Below are 16,188 nucleotides of genomic sequence, written 5' to 3' on the forward strand. Positions count from 1 at the left end.
CCCATCCTCCCTACGGTGAGCAAAAAGGTGGCATGTGGAGCCCAGCAGGGACCTTTCTCATCCTGTGGTACCCATCCCACAGCCATAATCCCACCATGGCCAGCATGGTCCAACTCCAGTAGTGGTGCCTCTGTCGCTCTGGTCCCAGCATGCTGGATTTTTCCCAACTGCAAACTGTGGTGGGAGTGAGAGGCTGGGCCAGGTTGTCCCTGCCCACACTCCGTGGTGAGGAGGCACCTCAGCCAGGAGGGACCTCATCCCTCAGCAAGGCTGCAAGTGGAGCTGCCGAGTCCTCTCATCCTGGGGTTTCCTGCCCCGTTCCGGTGTGACAGGTTTCTCCTCTGGGAAGACGATGGTGGCGTATTCGGTTTGGTTGGCTACCCAGGTCTCAAGAGGCACCTGGGCATGCTGGTCCACCTGAAACTCCAGCACACCATAGTCCACAGTGGGCACGGGCACCATGGTGGGCTTCTCTTCCTTCTGCAAGGAAACCCCATCAGGGTGATTAATCATCTGGAGATACCTCCCATCATAACACCAGCTCCCTATTTACAGCAAGTGCTGAAACCAGCTCTGAAGCACCCCAGCATGGCAGAAAGACACACAGACCTGGGATAGCATTTGCTCAGAGAAACCAGACCACGAGCTTTTGGGTCACTGATGAAGCCATGTGGGTCTCAACTCTCTGCCTCTGCAGGCAGACTGGGCTTCCTGCCCACCCAGCCACGGAAGGCAGGGTTGTGCTAGAATCTTTTTTCCCACCTCTCCATTGGGCTCTGAGATGGTACAGAGTGCACATGGAGAGGGGAGAGAAAACGGGAACCTACTTGCTACCTTCAGCTGCCTAAAGGGGTTGGAGAGAAGATGGAGCCAGAATCTTCCCAGTGGTGCCCAGCAAAAGGAAGAGAAGAAACAGGTGCTAGCTGCAGCACAAGAAACTTTATCTTAATATAGTGGGGGGAAGCATTTCCTCCTATTTTCTACAGCAACACAACCCACTGGCAAAAATAAAACCACACTTTGAACACGGGTTGGGCTAGAAATGTCCCATGCTGTCTCAGGCAGGTTTTTTGATTTTGTGATGGGGCTGTGTTGCAGGTTGCTGTGCAGAAAAGATCAAGCAGCATCAATGACAGGAAAAGTGAGAAGCTTGTGAAGGGCTTGTAATGGGAGGCTCTGCACCCTCCACACCCCAGTGATGCCACAAAGCTCCCTGGCAGCACGACAGGACATCAGAGACAGAAAACTCACCTCTGGTGCCTTTTCACTTGGTGGTTTCTGCACATCTGCAAAGTAACACATTGGTTAGGAGACGTTTGTGTGCCAAGACACTGTGAGCATCTGGGGCTGGGGCTGAACTAGCAAGGACTGCTACAGCTGCCCCACGCTCACTCCCTCTCCACCCTGAGTATTACAAGGACAAGTGAGATGCCAGCCCACAGCCTAGAATTAACTGGGGTTAGTGGGGTGCAATTTGTCAGGGCTCCCCTCTAGGACAGACCCACTGGGTGCCTGTGTCATGGCTGAGGCTGCAGCGAGAAGATGATGAGGTGCCTCAAAGGTACCCAGGCAAGATACCTGGGAAGGACTCACAGGCAGCATTAAGGCACCACACTAAAGAGCAGTGCAAAGCCACAGCATGTGGTCGGGGGGCTCTAGAGAGGGGGAGCAGTGCCCAAAGCACCCTTCTCCCCCAGGCATGGACATACCTGCATGCAACAACTGAGCTCAGCAGTTGAACCAGCTTTTGTAGCCCAGGTTGCTGCAGGCATCTGGCTGGCTGCAGGTCCCAGCTGGGTTTGCTGGATGAGCATCACCTACCAGGTCCCCTGGCAGACCCCAGCCCCTCACCACAGCATGGCCACCACAGGGCATCGTACCTCCTCTCCTGTGCATAACAGTGATGTAGCCAAAGACCAGCAGAACAACCAACCCTGCCAACAGCAGGATGCTCAGGAGCACAGCCTTGATGTGGTCTGGGGGACTGCCTTCCTCCATCTCAGGCTCATCAGTGGGATTTGTATTCTCAGGGGCTGCTGCAATAGCCATCCACAAAAAGGGGAACAAAAGAGCAGGTCAGAAGTATAAAATGGCCTCTACAATCCTTGTGAAAGGCAACAGGGGAACATGGGGGCTGTCCCCAGAAAGGGTTCAGCCCCAGGCAGGCTGCCACAGCCCCACAATCCCTCTAGGAGCCCTGAATTCAGGATGACATGAAGGATATTTTGGCCATTTCTTTCTCATTGCATGTGGTAAAGATGATCCCACCCCACTGAGAGCTGGGGTACAGGGGCACCTCTCTGCACCCACAGAAGTCCTGAGGTATATCCCCATGCCCAGCAAGGCTCCACAGAGGATACAGCTTCCCCAAGCATCTCTGTAGCTTCCACATTCTGGGGCCACCAAAGCATCAGCTCACATTGGGCTGAGATGTTATGAAAGACAGTGACTTTTGTAGTGGTTTTCCTTTTTATAAAAGACCAACTCCAGCCCCACAAAGACCCCATGCTACCAAGCAAGGGCAGGGCAGATCTTGCTACGAGATCTCTGTGTCCATGCCAAGAGGCTACGAGACCCTGCCAGGGCATGGTTTTGCAACAGTATCTGCACCAGCACTGGCTCTACATGGGGCTGAGCCTTGGACCCCATTACCCCAACCACAATCCCTTCTCCAGAGCAGCTCTTCAGGGGTGAAGGCAGCTTCCTACACTGGTCTCCCTCTTCCATCCATGGGGAAGGCTTCACTCCTCCTCACAGCATCACTGGGGACACAGATGGAAACCTCCTGCCTCAAGACCAGATCTAACCACAGTATGCATGCATGGGAAGACAGCCTGTGTCCCTGGGCCTCAACCCTGCATGCAAAGGAGAGGGGAAAGGGCAGAGACATGCTCTCCTGACTCACACCAGGGCTTCTCCCAGCAAGATACTGCCTGCCCTGTGCCCTGGAGCTGCAAGGTACTTGGGAGCCATAGGACCAAGGGCTGACACCAGCCTGTCCCTATCAGCTCACCCCCGACACTGACCTGTGACCACTAGGTGGGACCTGTTGCTCTCTATCACTTTATTGGGTTCAAAGAAGGTGATCAGTCCACAGTAGTAGGAGCCTGAGTCGCTCTGGTGGAGGTTCAGGATCTCCATCTTGAAGGCAGAAGTGTGGTTGGTGAGCACATACTTCTCTGTCTTCGTCTGCAGGCTGTTACGGCTGATCCCTGCGATTTTTTGGGCTTGGCTGTGTTGGGTCTCCTTGTACCAATTGAGGCTGTACTCCAGCTCAGAGTCATTCTCCAAGGAGATATTGCAGAAGAAGGTGGCTGAGCTGCCTGCAGGAAGGCTTAACACTGCTGGGAAGAAGGTCACTGTTTGGGAGAGAGGAAACAAGGAGCAGGCATGGTTACAGCAGGCACAGATCTCAGAAACAGGCGTACCTCCTGGGCAGGAACCAGGGATGCAAAGACAATTGGAGCCTACCATTGCCCCTGTTAGCCCCCCACTGTTACAGAGGGTGGCAGAGCACTGGAACAGGTTCCCCCAGAGAAGCTGTGGAGACTCAAGGCATTCAACACCTGCCTAGAAGTGTCCCTGGGTGATTTACACTAGGTGATCCTGATCTAGCAGGGGTGTTGGACTAGATGATCTTCAGAGGCCCCTTTCAGCCCCTACTATTCTGTGTATCATAAGCTCAGTGTCTAAATACACTCAAATGCTATGGAAAATTGCCCAGGGGGGTTGTGGAGTCTCCCTCTCTGGAGATACTCAAAACCCTCCTGGATGTGTTCTTGTGTGACCTGCTCTAGGTGATCCTGCTCTGGCAGGGGGGTTGGACTGGATGAGCTTCCAAACTCCCTTCCAGCCCCTAACATTGTGTGATTCTGTGAAAATAAGTTTTCCATTTTTGAATGGCAGTCAGATGGAACAGTGGGTATGTGCATGTTTATCCTGTGGCCAGTGCATGATTGTTTCCTCTACAATCTGTTGCTTCCTGGCTATTTAGCCATTTTACGGACATCTTATAAGAGATAGGCATTTCATTCCTTTTTTTTCTAAAGACCAGACTATCATCTGGCTTTTTCTGCTCTACTCATTGCAGTGTTTTATGAATTGACTGATTCATGTGCCTATAAAAATATAGAGAAAGGTGAGACCCCTGCCTACAAGAATCTAAACAATAAATATTAAGTCTGTCTTCCTTCTTGGCTTCATATCACTATCTAGCTACACCTCCTGATATCACTGAAATAATTTCCATCCTTGGAAAGCAAACAGGGCACTACCATGAACAGGTAGCTGGGGGTTATGTCCTTCCTAGTTGCTTGTCCCCTCCTCTCATGCCCATGGGCAGCCAGGTACCCACCCTGAGGGGTTTTGTCTGATCTTGCCAGACTACTCCCAGCACAGTGAGCAGTTGGCCATGGCTGCAGCCCCTCCAACCACTTGCACCATCCCTGCTGCTTTGTCACAGTTCCCAGCTCATGATCCCAGTGGGTTCATCCTTCCCCTAGGCAGGTGGGGTGTTGGGAACACAGGCCAGGCTCAACACATCCCAGCTCAGCCAGCCCTGTCCAGCAGGATGAGGCGGCAGCTGCTGCATTAACTTTTGTTGGGAGCACTAAAAAGCAGGAAGAAGCATTTTTCACATGGGAAGAAATTCTGTACAATGAGGGTAGTGAAACTCTGACACAGATTTCCCAGAGAGGTGGTAGATGCTCCATCCCTGGAAACATTCAAGGGCAGGTTGGGCCAAGATCTAGTTGAAGATGTCCTTGCTCACAGGAGGGCTAGACTAGATGACCTTTAAAAGTCTCTTCCAGCCATTCTATGGTTCTTTGAGTCCTTGATTCTATGCCAAGCAATTCCAAGAACCACTGCTTTGAAAAATCCCTGTCATTAAGAATTTTATCTTCCCTTTTCAGAAATCTCCAAAGATAGCAGCCCCAGGGCTTGCAAGCAGTTAGAAAGTCCCTCCCATTCCTCCAGCACTGGTCTGAGGCTGTAGGACCATGGTCTCAGTATCACCAACCAGAAAAGGAACCAGGATGATTCCTTGAATAGATACAGGATTACAGGAAAACTGGGCTGAGAAATGAGAGATGAGACTGAGCAGGAGGAGGGAGGGAGGGAAGTACCCCACAGGCAGAACTGGCTGTGGCAGTGCCCACTCCAAGAGATGTAAATTTTGCAGTGTCCTGGATTTCTCGTGTTTTACAGGAAACATTTGGCAGGCTCAGGGCTTTTCTTCCAACCCAGTGCTGCTACTAGCAGTGCATGAAGCACTCAGAGGATTTCCAAAAGCAGAGGTTGGGTTTACATGTTTCCCTGCATCTTCCCACCGCCAGATATAACATCTGCCCCAAGGGATGTCCAGTCCTGTGCCCACCTTCAGGGCAGAAAACATCCAAAGCCACCAAAGAAAGGGCTGAGCTGGGAGGATGGGGGAAAGTAGCTTCATTAGGGCTCTCACTCACCCTGCCCAGAGTCACACCTTGCCCTTCACCTCCCTTTCTCCCCCAGATTTCACCCTGAGCAAACCCACAGGCAGGACTCTGGCTCTGTCAGGTTCAAATCTAAACCAGGGGGCAAAACCCAAGGGCGCAGCCCGAAGCCATGCGAGCCAGAGTAGAAAACTCCAGACTCTCTGCATGGTGCTGGCAAACCCAGAGGCTCACCACCAAACCCCTACTGCAGCCAGTCTGCTCATAACATGGCTCTGGTGCTGGCACCACAGCCTGGGGACCTGTCCCCATCTCTACCCTTTAACACCATTTCTACCCAAGCATCTCCATTTCCCTTCCTTCAGCCACTTGCATCTAAAAGCTTTAGGTTTTTTGCCTTCTTCATGCCAAAGCTATTTTTAACTACAAAGCTTAGACATTTTCCACTGACTGTGATCAGCACGGGCTGTGCCAGCAAGCATGTACCTACCTTGGCGACAGCTGGCCAGCACAGGGCCAGAGCAGAGTAGGATGGTGCAGAGACCAGTCAGGGCCACCTCCATGCTGCCCCACATCATCTTCAAGGCACCTGGAGCCATGGTGAGCCAACCAGTCCCCCACCAAGGCAGGAGTGCTGTGCCCTGTCGTGCTGTGCTACCACCAGCTCACACTGTGCTTCCTTCCTCGCAGGGCTGGCTTGTTTCCCAGTGTGCATCACAAGGGCTGGGGTGGAAATGAAACATGCCCATCTCTGCCTCAGAGGGAAACCCGGGCTGGCTCCCACCCCCAGCTTCCTCCCTGCAGAGGCAGGGATCAGCTGAGCTGTGCTTGGCCCTTTCCCCTCCCGGCGCACTCCTGGCACACTCCCATGCAGGCACCCAGCTGCCAAGCAGTGAGGATGGGCACTGCAAAACCCACACCCTTGCTGGTGGTGGAGTAGGTGACACATCCTCAGCTCCACGCTTGGCCCATAAGTGATTTAGGTTCCCAGGCACCCATGGGTGCTCCCACTGGGTACCCATGATAATGAGGTGTGGGGCACACGTGGCATTGGGCAGCCAGGCAGTGTCTACACAGCCATGGGGCATCTATTGGTATGTTGCTGCCATATGGGATGGGAGAAGGAAGAGATAGAGAGAAGGAGAAGGGGAAGGAGAGAAGGAGAAGGGGAAGGAGAGAAGGAGAAGTAGAAGGAGAAGGAGGAGGAGGAGGAGAAGGAGGAGGAGGATGAGGAGGAGGAAAAGAAGGAAGGAGAAGGAGAAGGAGAAGGAGGAGAAGGAGAAGGAGAAGGAGGAGGAGAAGGAAGGAGGAGGAGAAGGAAGAAGGAGGAGAAGGAAGGAGGAGGAGAAGGAAGGAGAAGGAGGAGAAGGAGAAGGAAGGAGAAGGAAGGAGGAGAAGGAGAAGGAAGGAGAAGGAGAAGGAGGAGAAGGAAGGAGAAGGAGAAGGAGAAGGAGAAGGAGAAGGAGAAGGAGAAGGAGAAGGAGAAGGAGAAGGAGAAGGAGAAGGAGAAGGAGAAGGAGAAGGAGTGTTACCTCCTTAAGTGTGCTTCTCCATAGACAGATTAGGAGGTGCCCAGGGCCAGGGTGCTGTTACTGGGGTGACTTTTGCAGCACATTTGATTTCTCCACTGGTGACATTGCCCACTCACCTCGCTGACTAATACTTGCGTAGGAAATCAGCAGCAGTGAAAACGCACTGCGGATGGCTCCTTCGCTTCTCTCGAACACAGCCTCAGCACCCCACGGTTTTGGAAAGTATCAGGGGACATGATCATCACGATGAGTTCATTATTTTCCAGGCTTTCAACAACAAGCTGTGGGGCTGGGGCTAGCTCACCACCCATTTTCAAACATGGCCCTGGCAGGTGAGTGGGCTGGGGGAGTGTTCAGGATGGCCAAGGAGCGGATCTTGAGCCACAGCAGGCAGGGATCACCCTGGATTGGTGACTCAGTCTAGCCTGTCCTGTGTTGTCTTTTCCAGTCTCTTCCTGGCGTTGCAGCATCACTCCTTTCTCACGAGCTTCTGGCCGTCTTTGGGCTGCAGAGCCAGCCTGAGGGCCTGTCCCCTCCTTGCCACCTTTCCAGGTCCCTGGCCAGAGGTCACCACACTGCCTGGCTGGATGACAACGGGAGTGCTCTCCACCATGTGGATGGCACTGATGGGCTACAAGATGGACATCGCCTCTTCCTTCACCATTTCCTGCATTCTCATTAAAATTAACTAAGCAAAACTAAACTGAATCCCAGAAAATTTGGAAGCTCACAGCAAAGAGGCTTTTCCACCTCAAGGCTCTGTGTCCCCAAACAGTGAACCGGGCAGCTGTGAGGAAGCTTATTGGGCACTTACAACATGTTTGGGTTTCTAGAGGTGGAAGATATGACAGGTATCACCACCAAGATGGCAACTGACCAAGCCAGGGATCAGAAGGAAAAACTGGTTCATCCTCCCTGCTCTGTGCAGCAGCAGGGGCCTCTGATTAGAGCTGTAGTATGAATTGCTCAGACTTTACAATGTACGCTTGCAATGGGGTGTAAGCTGGTACTCAGGTCAGGGAGGCTGCCACACCCATTAGAATCCAGTGTGGCTAGATGCAGACCACACAGCAACATTTTCAGGTTCCTTTGGAAACCCATGTCCCAGTGTCCCCCTCTACACTCCAGCAGGATGGGGACCAGCACCAGAGCCTTTCCATGCTGCTTGGGGTGCAGGATGAGGCCATGTGTGGCCAGGAAGCACCAGGCTGCTCATGGAGCCACATAGTACGCAGCAGAAACCACAGGGCAGGGTGACTCGGGAGCTTCCTGGCAGCACGCTGATGGAAAGGTTACTCTGACACAAGAAAGAGAACAGGAAAAAAAAAATAATCTGATTTTTGCTGAAAAATATTTTAAAAGCATGGAAAGAATACAAGAAACTATCAGTCTCACCACGAGAAAGCTGCTGCTGGGGAAAGCAAAGCAAGCAGCAGTGCCATGCCACAACCCAGCCCTTGTCAACATCAGAGGAGCCCAACCCCACTGCAGTCCAGCCCCAGCCCCACTGCAGCCCCTGGGCTTCGGGCAAGCTTTGCACTCTGCTTGCACCCTGCCAGACCAGCACAACTCCTGCCAGATCTTACACCATCTTCTCTAGCACCCAGGCAAACAGCCTGACTCCAGCCATGCTGAAACTCCCACTCATGGCTGTAAATCTCCTCCAGCCCATTGGAGTGTATGGCACACCTTGGGGTTGGCTGAAGGGGGCCTGAAAAGGTTCTTTGAAGTTAAAACAATAGATTCTCATTCTCTGAGATGGAATATGGCAAATTGTATGAGGCAGTGCTCTTCTACTTGGCCACCAAAAGAGCAGAGGAAGAGCTAAAAGAGAAGAAGAAATAGGAGGGGGAAAAACAGTTTGTTCTTGAAAACTAAGATAAAGGAACTTCAGCAAGCATGACACACCACTTCATCAAAGCACAAACGTCCTTTTCCTTTCCAAGAAGTTGTCCCAATGTGTCCAAAAGGGTCCCACCAATGTGGCTAGCACCCACATGCAGTCTCAGTCTCCTGCAGCCATCACTGTCAGGGCACAGAGCCTATTACTCTGAGCAGACACCTCAAAGGAACGAGGGTCAGTTTCAAAATGGCTTAAGTGTATCTAGGGTATTAAAGGAGCACTGAAAATTTGAAAGATGAAGAAGAAAGCAATGACCAAACATTTCAGATGGAGCCAAATTAAACCCAGAGCTGAATGCCCCCAAAGCCCAGGGAAAGCAAAACTTCTTAAATGAGGAACAAAAAGATGATGAGGAAGAGAAATCCACAGGTTTCCAAAGATCCTTCCCACTTTGGTTTAATAAATTGCACGTCTGTGGGTCTGACATGGGCAGGAGGCAAGAAGAGGAAATGGTTAATAGTGTTTGCAAATATATACAGGGAGTGCCTGAAGTCTTTCAGATACTTCTCAGAAATTAGGTGGGCCCCCACCAACGATCTGCATGAGCAACGGCTGACCCTGTAGGGAAAGGCAGCAGCCCAGGGGGTGGAGAGGTGTGGGTGTTGTGATGAGTAAGCATCAGGTATGAAGAGTGATGGAGCAAAGATACAAACCTGTTCCCAAAACAAGCAGAAATTTGCAGGGCCTGGTAACAGCAATGTAAAGGTACCACATGGGTATGGCATGGGGCTACTGCCACCTTCTATACAGCAGCAGGCTGCTGCTCCTGGCAGTGGGCAAAGCTGATGCTCATCTTGGCAGTATTAAGGGCTCTGATGGATCATCTCTAGTGAACAATGCTGCTAAAGCCTGTGGAAATCAGGAGCTGCTGCTGTTGCTGCTGCTGTTCAGTCTCAGCAATCCACTTGTGCTCAGAGCAGGCTGGAGTAGGACCTGGTGTCAGCTGGGATGCGTCGGTGCATCCTGAGCAGAACCCTGGCAGAGGCACCTCCTGCCTCCTGGTGCAGACTTACACCCTCCTGCACCCGAGGGGCACCCATAGGCTGCACCTTGCCTGCAGAGCTCCAATCCCCTGTGCCTGCCAGCCCTGCTGCACGCAGTGGCCTGCTTCAGCCACTCGTCAGCAGCAGCAGCACGCTCAGCACTGGGACTGGATGTGCCTTCACAATATTTCCATTTGAAGCACCCAGGGACCTTTCTCGTATGCGTCAGCCACAGCACGTAGGAAGCAAGATCATGGAGATTGCTGCATCAAGATAAACAGCAAAGGAAGCAGCATGTCAGCCTCTCAGGAGGGGGCTGTGTCATACACAAACTGTCATTCACATCTTCCTTGAGACAGACAGCAGCTGTGGAAATGGAAAAAAGCTCAAGGGTGTGATGGGCCTTTCCAGAAAATGAAAAAATTTCCTGGACGAAAGGAGCAAGTCCATGTTGGCTGTTGGGATGCATGGGCCAGAGGCAGGGAGAGACCACATGGTTTGGCAGCAACACACAGACAGGATTTGCACACCTGAATTTGTGTAAAGCATTTGCCACTGTTCTGCAGTGTCTCTAAATTGGAGACACATGGATGGATGACAATGGACGATCTGCTCAGTGGATAAGTAATTGGCTGGATGGTCACCATTAAAGAGTTGAAGTCAATGGCTTGATGTCCAAGTGGAGACTCATGGTGTTCCTCACAGGGAGGTAGGTGATCCTCCCCCTCTATTCCACTCTTGCGAGACCCCACTTGGAGCATTGCATTCAGCTCTGGACCCCCAGTGTAAGGAGAATGGACCTGTTGGCACAAGTCCACAGAAGGGCATGAAGATGACTGGCTGAGAGCCTTGGGGTTGTTCAGTCTGGAGAAAACTCTGGGGAGACCTTGTCCTTAAAAGGAACCTACAGGAAAGAGGGGGAGGGATCCATTATCAGGGACTGCAGCGATATGATGGTAACAGTTTCAAACTGAAAGAGGGTAGAATTAGATTATATATTAGGAAGAACTTCCTCTCTGTGAGGATGGTGAGGCACTGACACATATTGCCCAGAGAAATTGTAGCTGGCCTCTCCCTGAAAGTGTTCAAGGCCAGCTTTGGATGCAGCTTTGAGCAACCTGATCTGGTGGAAGGTGTCCCTGCTTATGGCAGGGGGGGTTGGAACTAGACGATCTTTAAGGTCTCTTCCAAACCAAATCATACTGAGTCTACCAACTGGGAGACTCTACTTTGTAATGGTGATCATTTCAAGCTGCCCTATCCTCTGTCTTGTTTGGCCAGAGCTGCCACCACAGCAGCCGGCAGCTCTCAGAAAGGCTCTGGGGACAGAGCCGCGGGCTGGGACACGAACTCAACCCCCCCGCACACAGGCCATAGGGTTGCAGAGTCTCTAGGCACGGGAATCCCACTGGCACCTGCCCGCATCTCCCAGGGGCCGCAAGCTCAGCCACCAGCAGCACCCCGCGGGCACCTGTGAGCGCTTCCAGAACTGCTGAGCGTTACCGGAAGTGAGGGACATCACCGGAAGCATTGGGCGTTACCGGAAGTGCCGGCGTTGCCGCGGCAACCAACGCTGCGGCCATGGGCGAGCTGGGTTCGGATGATGGGGCCGGGAATACGTACAGCTTGCGACCCAGCCTCCAGCGCCGGTGAGCCGGAGGAGGTCTGGGACGCTGCGTGGTGCTGGTTCTGCACCTGGAGGTTGCGGAAAGGAAAGGGCGTGCTCGGTGTGGAGCTGGGACCTAGGGGATGGGGGAGCTGCGGTGGGATTGTCAGGGAGTGGGTCCATGGGCATAGGGGGCTGGTATGGGGCTATGAGGGCTGGGAAGATGATGTTGGGAATGAGGGAGCCCCGAGGGTTTGGGGATTAAAGGGGCACTGGGATCCCAGAGCAATCTTAACATGCGGTGTAGGGAGACAGGGATGGGAGGAAACAAGGAACGCACAGCTGGGAACATCGCTGGCAGGGCAGCCTCTGATGGGACTGGTTTTGCACCTGTGTTTACGGGTGTTTGGCTTTTGGCAAGGCTGGTTAAGTATCATCATCGCAGCTGAGCTTTTCCCCCATGGTTTTTCACTGTGTATCTTTCTACATGTTGTGTGAACTTTATGGGCCTTCTGTTGCTGTTTTTTTTGCTCTGATAGATTTAAATCATCCACAGTAAAAGAATGCATCCATGCAATACTGAAGGAAAAGCTGGCCAATGTACAGTACATACCAGAAGACATGTCTCAGCTTACAATGTCATTATCGGAGACAATAAAAGACAGACTGAAAGGTAAGGAGGTTTACAGAAGAAGTCACTTCTTTTCTTACTGTGTGCCTTCCCTTTTGACAAAATCCCCTTTTCCTCCTTTATTCTTGAAATTTCCTTCCTCTATTAACTAACTCAAGTCTACTGTTATGAAACAATCTGGCCTATATACACATGTTCCTTGCCTGCAGCACTAGAAACCTAATTCAAGCAGACAAGATTTGTTTTAGTATAGACTGGCTGGTGTGGGATGCCAGCCCCAGAGGGGCTTTAGGGAGAAAAAAAGCTGCATTAGGGAGCAGAAAGAAGTGATGCTCATTGCTTCAATAAAAGAAACATTCCTTCTTTTTTTTTTTTTTTTTTTCTGCTGTGAGTTACATTAGAGTTGGGGCAGAGTGGAATAGGAGGCAGATCAGAATGAGGCCCAGTAGGAGAAGCAAAGTGGGATAGAGTTAGAAGCACAATTGGCCAAGGAAGGATGTGACTACAGCACTGGAAAAAGGTCATGGTGGTGCTGTGCCAGCTGCCCTCCAACATTTTTAAGAACTAAACTTCAGGCTTCAGCAGGTGCTTCCTGTGTTGGATGCTGGAACAAGTACACAGATATGAGCGGGCACGGTCACTTTTTTTTTTGCCTCCTTCCTGCAGACAGGCTGGTGCTCCATCTGCTGGGCTGGCCTGACATGGAGGCACAGACGTGCTGCCACCCTTGGCAGAAGCTGTGGTTGTATGCTTCTTCCAGGGTTGGGCATCTGCTTTAAATCCAGCAGCAGCTGTACTCGCGGCATGTGTTGGTGCCGAGCAAACATGCACAGGGCTTGGCTTCAGTGATCTGTAAACACAGTCGCGGTAGCCTGAGGCCAGGCTGGCCCAGTGTGACCCTTGTATCAGCTGGCATCTCTGATAAGCATTGACATGGTGCATGTTTCCCAGACTCAGCATGCTGTGTTCAGTTCTCCAGTGGAAACAGTGAATCGAAGTCTTCCTGGGACACTGCTTTGTGGAAGGCAGGCAGTAGGATCTATATTTTATTTTAAACATGGTTGTTCTGGTTCGGCTTCTGGAACTTTGCCATGGCCAGATTGGATCTGGCCTGTGCCCCAAAGGTATTTCTTTGCTATTGTAAAAGAACTCCATTTTTGCAGACATATAACCCAGAACTGCATATGGTTTTATGTTTTTTAAGTTTTTATCATAGCTTAGATGCAAAAGAAACACCTCTGTGGCAGAAAAATCTTTGCAATACCTTTGCATCAGAACAGGTTTTAAATAAGGTCATTTTTTTCAAATTGGATTTTGTCCATCAACTGCCTTGTTGACATTTTTTGCCCTGTGTTCAGTTCTTGAAAGTTGTCCAAGTAGAATGCTGACATAGTGTGGCTGCTCAGGAGGTGTCTTCTGCTTTAGATCCATCTTTTGACAGGTGCCAAATACTTTGTTCAAGCTTTAACTACAGTAAGACCATGGTGCACTGTACCTAGGAGAACAAAGCTGCAAAGAAGCCTGTCCTCTTTGCCAATTGCAGACTTGTAGAGAACACTTGCTTTGTATCTAGAAAGCTCCTGTTTTGGGCTCATGTTTTAAACAAGTTGTTGCTCTCACTATTATTTTTTTCTTTTTCTGCAGAGGAGGGATTTGACAGGTACAAAATGGTCGTGCAGGTTGTTATTGGAGAGCAGAGAGGAGAAGGAGTGAAGTAAGTCTTTCATCTTCCAGTTCTGTTCCTATCATTTTGTTTGCACTTGTGTGTTGTTTTTTTTTTTCCTTTGGAAGCTTCTTCCAGCTTTCCTAGGTTGTAGGAAACAGTTATAGGACAGTAAGTCATATGTGTGGGAACAACATGCTATGCTACAAAGAAGGATCCTGTCTGCTTAGACTGACAGGGACAGGCAGGGATCTGGGCATTTGCAGCAGTGAAAGGAGAATTTCAATGACATCAGCAGTAGCAAGGTATCATTTGTAATACCCCTTACAGTCTGGTTGCTTGTCTTCTGGGTAAGGCTTGGACTGAAACAGGTGTAGAAAAAGGCCAGCAGGGTAGTCAGGGAACAGAAAGTATAGATATGAAAGGACAAGGAGAGCTTAGCTTGTGGTCCAGTAACACAGTGTCTGCCAAGGAATATGATAGCTCCCTATAAATAACTTGAAAGTATGTACCACAAAGTGCAGGAGGTGAAGGACAAGAACAAATAAGCTAATTTAGCCACAGATATGCATAGACCAGACATCAAAAATTCTTAAGCACCATAGCAATGAGATTTTAAGCCCTGCTGCTGAGTTGGGAGCTGATGAATTTGAAGATGGTGCTTGATCCACATACAGAAGGAGTTACAGCATGTGATGGAATTTAGTAGTGGGGATCTAGGCTCAGAATTCAGGAGAATGCTCCCTATTTCCTTTACCTTTAAAGGAATCATAGAATGATTTCACTTGGAAAAGACCTTAAGATCATTGAGTCTAACCATCAACCTAACACCACCATGGCCATTAAACCACGTCCAATATTGCCACGTCTACACATTGTTTGAACACCTCCACCACCTCCCTGGGCAGCCTGTTCCAATGTCTGACCATCCTTTCCTTAAAGAAATTTGTCCTAATATCTAATGTAAACCTCCCCTGGTGCAACTTGAGGCCATTTTCTCTCATTCTATCACTTGACACTAGGGAGATGAGACCGACCCCCACCTCACTACAACATTTTTTTCGGTGGTTGCAGAGAGCGATAAGGTCTGCGCTCAGCCTCTTTTTCTCAAGACTAAACAATCCCAATTCCCTCAGCCACTCATCATAAGACTTGCTCTCCAGACCCTTTACCAACTTTATTGCCCTTCTCTGGACATGAGTACAGGGGCACCATCACTTCCCTACTCCCACACTGTTCCTGATACAGACCAGGAACTTCAGTTTCCTTTTTGAGGAACATATCTGTGATTACTTAAGTCCTTACAGGTGAACATTTTGGGTAATGGCTCTGTCTCCTCTGTCTAGTGTGGCTGCACGATGTTTCTGGGATGCTGACACTGACAGCTATGCTCATGACGTGTTCATGAATGTAAGTATCAGCTGGTTTAGCAGGGGAAAATGTAAAGCCTCTTGCTTTTGTATGAGAGGCAGAGTGACCTGAAATGTGAAGCAGAAAAAACCCAATCACCACTAGAAGGAAGGAACTAAGACTCTACTGAAACAATATGATTTATGTCCTCATTCACAAAACAGAAATAATATCCAACATAGTAAAACTTTCTTTTCAAAGTAAGTCATACAGGACTGTGCAAAAGTTGTTATAGTCACATCATTTTGCAGGTGGGCAGAGGAAGCACAAGAGGTAAAGTCCTTTCTTAAATGCTTTGCTAATCTGCTGCCATGGAGTATGGGTGGAATCCAGGAATGAGCAAAAGTCAAGTGTTTATTATTATTCCTTTTATTTTATTTTAAACTGACACTTATACACCTTCAGTTGTGTAGATGGAGTAAACTGAGGCATTTCTGGCATTCTGACACACTGAGCTGGGTTACACCACAACTAAGGTGAAGAGAAACCAAAAGACAGAAAATTTCAGTCTAAGAAAATTATGTTTCAGTCTAAACATTCCCTTAGGTTTGCCCTTTCAGTTAGGCTAGCAAAGAATTTGCCTTTACTAACACAGAGCCTTTCTGTTTCCCCAGGACAGCCTGTTTTGTGTGGTAGCTGCCTTTGGCTGCTACTACTACTGAAGATGGTAAATGCTGAACAGAAGGACAGAGGTGGTGGAGAACACTTTAGGGTGGGTTTTGTTAACAGACACAAAAGCATCATGTTCCTTCTTTACTGCCTAGCTAAATAACAGCTCTACAAAGCATGTCCTGCACCTGTTCTACACACTACAGTGTTCCTTCTTCCTCGTGGATATTTATACAGCTTTAAGCACAATATTTTTATGTTCTTTATTTAAATTGCCCTTTGTTTTTATATAGTGTTGGGTTTGTCCTAAAAGGGTATTGCCAAGAGCTGTTGTTTCTAAGGCAAACTCAATTTCCCCCTTGAGAGGGTTCTGTTGCTTTTTTGTTGGTGGTGTTGTTATTTTTTTCTGAAATGAATGA

General features: G+C 49.8%; 2 protein-coding genes across 2 annotated transcripts; one reads left to right on the forward strand and one right to left on the reverse strand.

Moving 5' to 3' along the window:
• Nucleotides 1–261: 261 nt before the first annotated feature.
• Nucleotides 262–7,727, reverse strand: PDCD1 (programmed cell death 1). The gene is made up of 6 exons (XM_054386270.1): nucleotides 7,696–7,727; nucleotides 5,923–6,155; nucleotides 3,027–3,359; nucleotides 1,881–2,036; nucleotides 1,252–1,286; nucleotides 262–480 (listed from the first exon to the last, which is right to left on the reverse strand). The coding sequence occupies exons 2-6, from the start codon at nucleotides 6,029–6,031 to the stop codon at nucleotides 262–264; spliced, it is 852 nt and encodes a 283-aa protein (XP_054242245.1). The 5' UTR covers nucleotides 6,032–6,155; nucleotides 7,696–7,727.
• Nucleotides 7,728–11,431: 3,704 nt separating this feature from the next.
• On the forward strand, nucleotides 11,432–15,839 carry DYNLT2B (dynein light chain Tctex-type 2B). The gene is made up of 5 exons (XM_054386175.1): nucleotides 11,432–11,499; nucleotides 11,996–12,129; nucleotides 13,732–13,801; nucleotides 15,097–15,160; nucleotides 15,775–15,839. The coding sequence occupies exons 1-5, from the start codon at nucleotides 11,432–11,434 to the stop codon at nucleotides 15,820–15,822; spliced, it is 384 nt and encodes a 127-aa protein (XP_054242150.1). The 3' UTR covers nucleotides 15,823–15,839.
• Nucleotides 15,840–16,188: the final 349 nt, after the last annotated feature.

This window comes from Indicator indicator, chromosome 13 (assembly GCF_027791375.1).
Source record: "Indicator indicator isolate 239-I01 chromosome 13, UM_Iind_1.1, whole genome shotgun sequence".
Lineage (NCBI taxonomy): Eukaryota > Metazoa > Chordata > Aves > Piciformes > Indicatoridae > Indicator > Indicator indicator.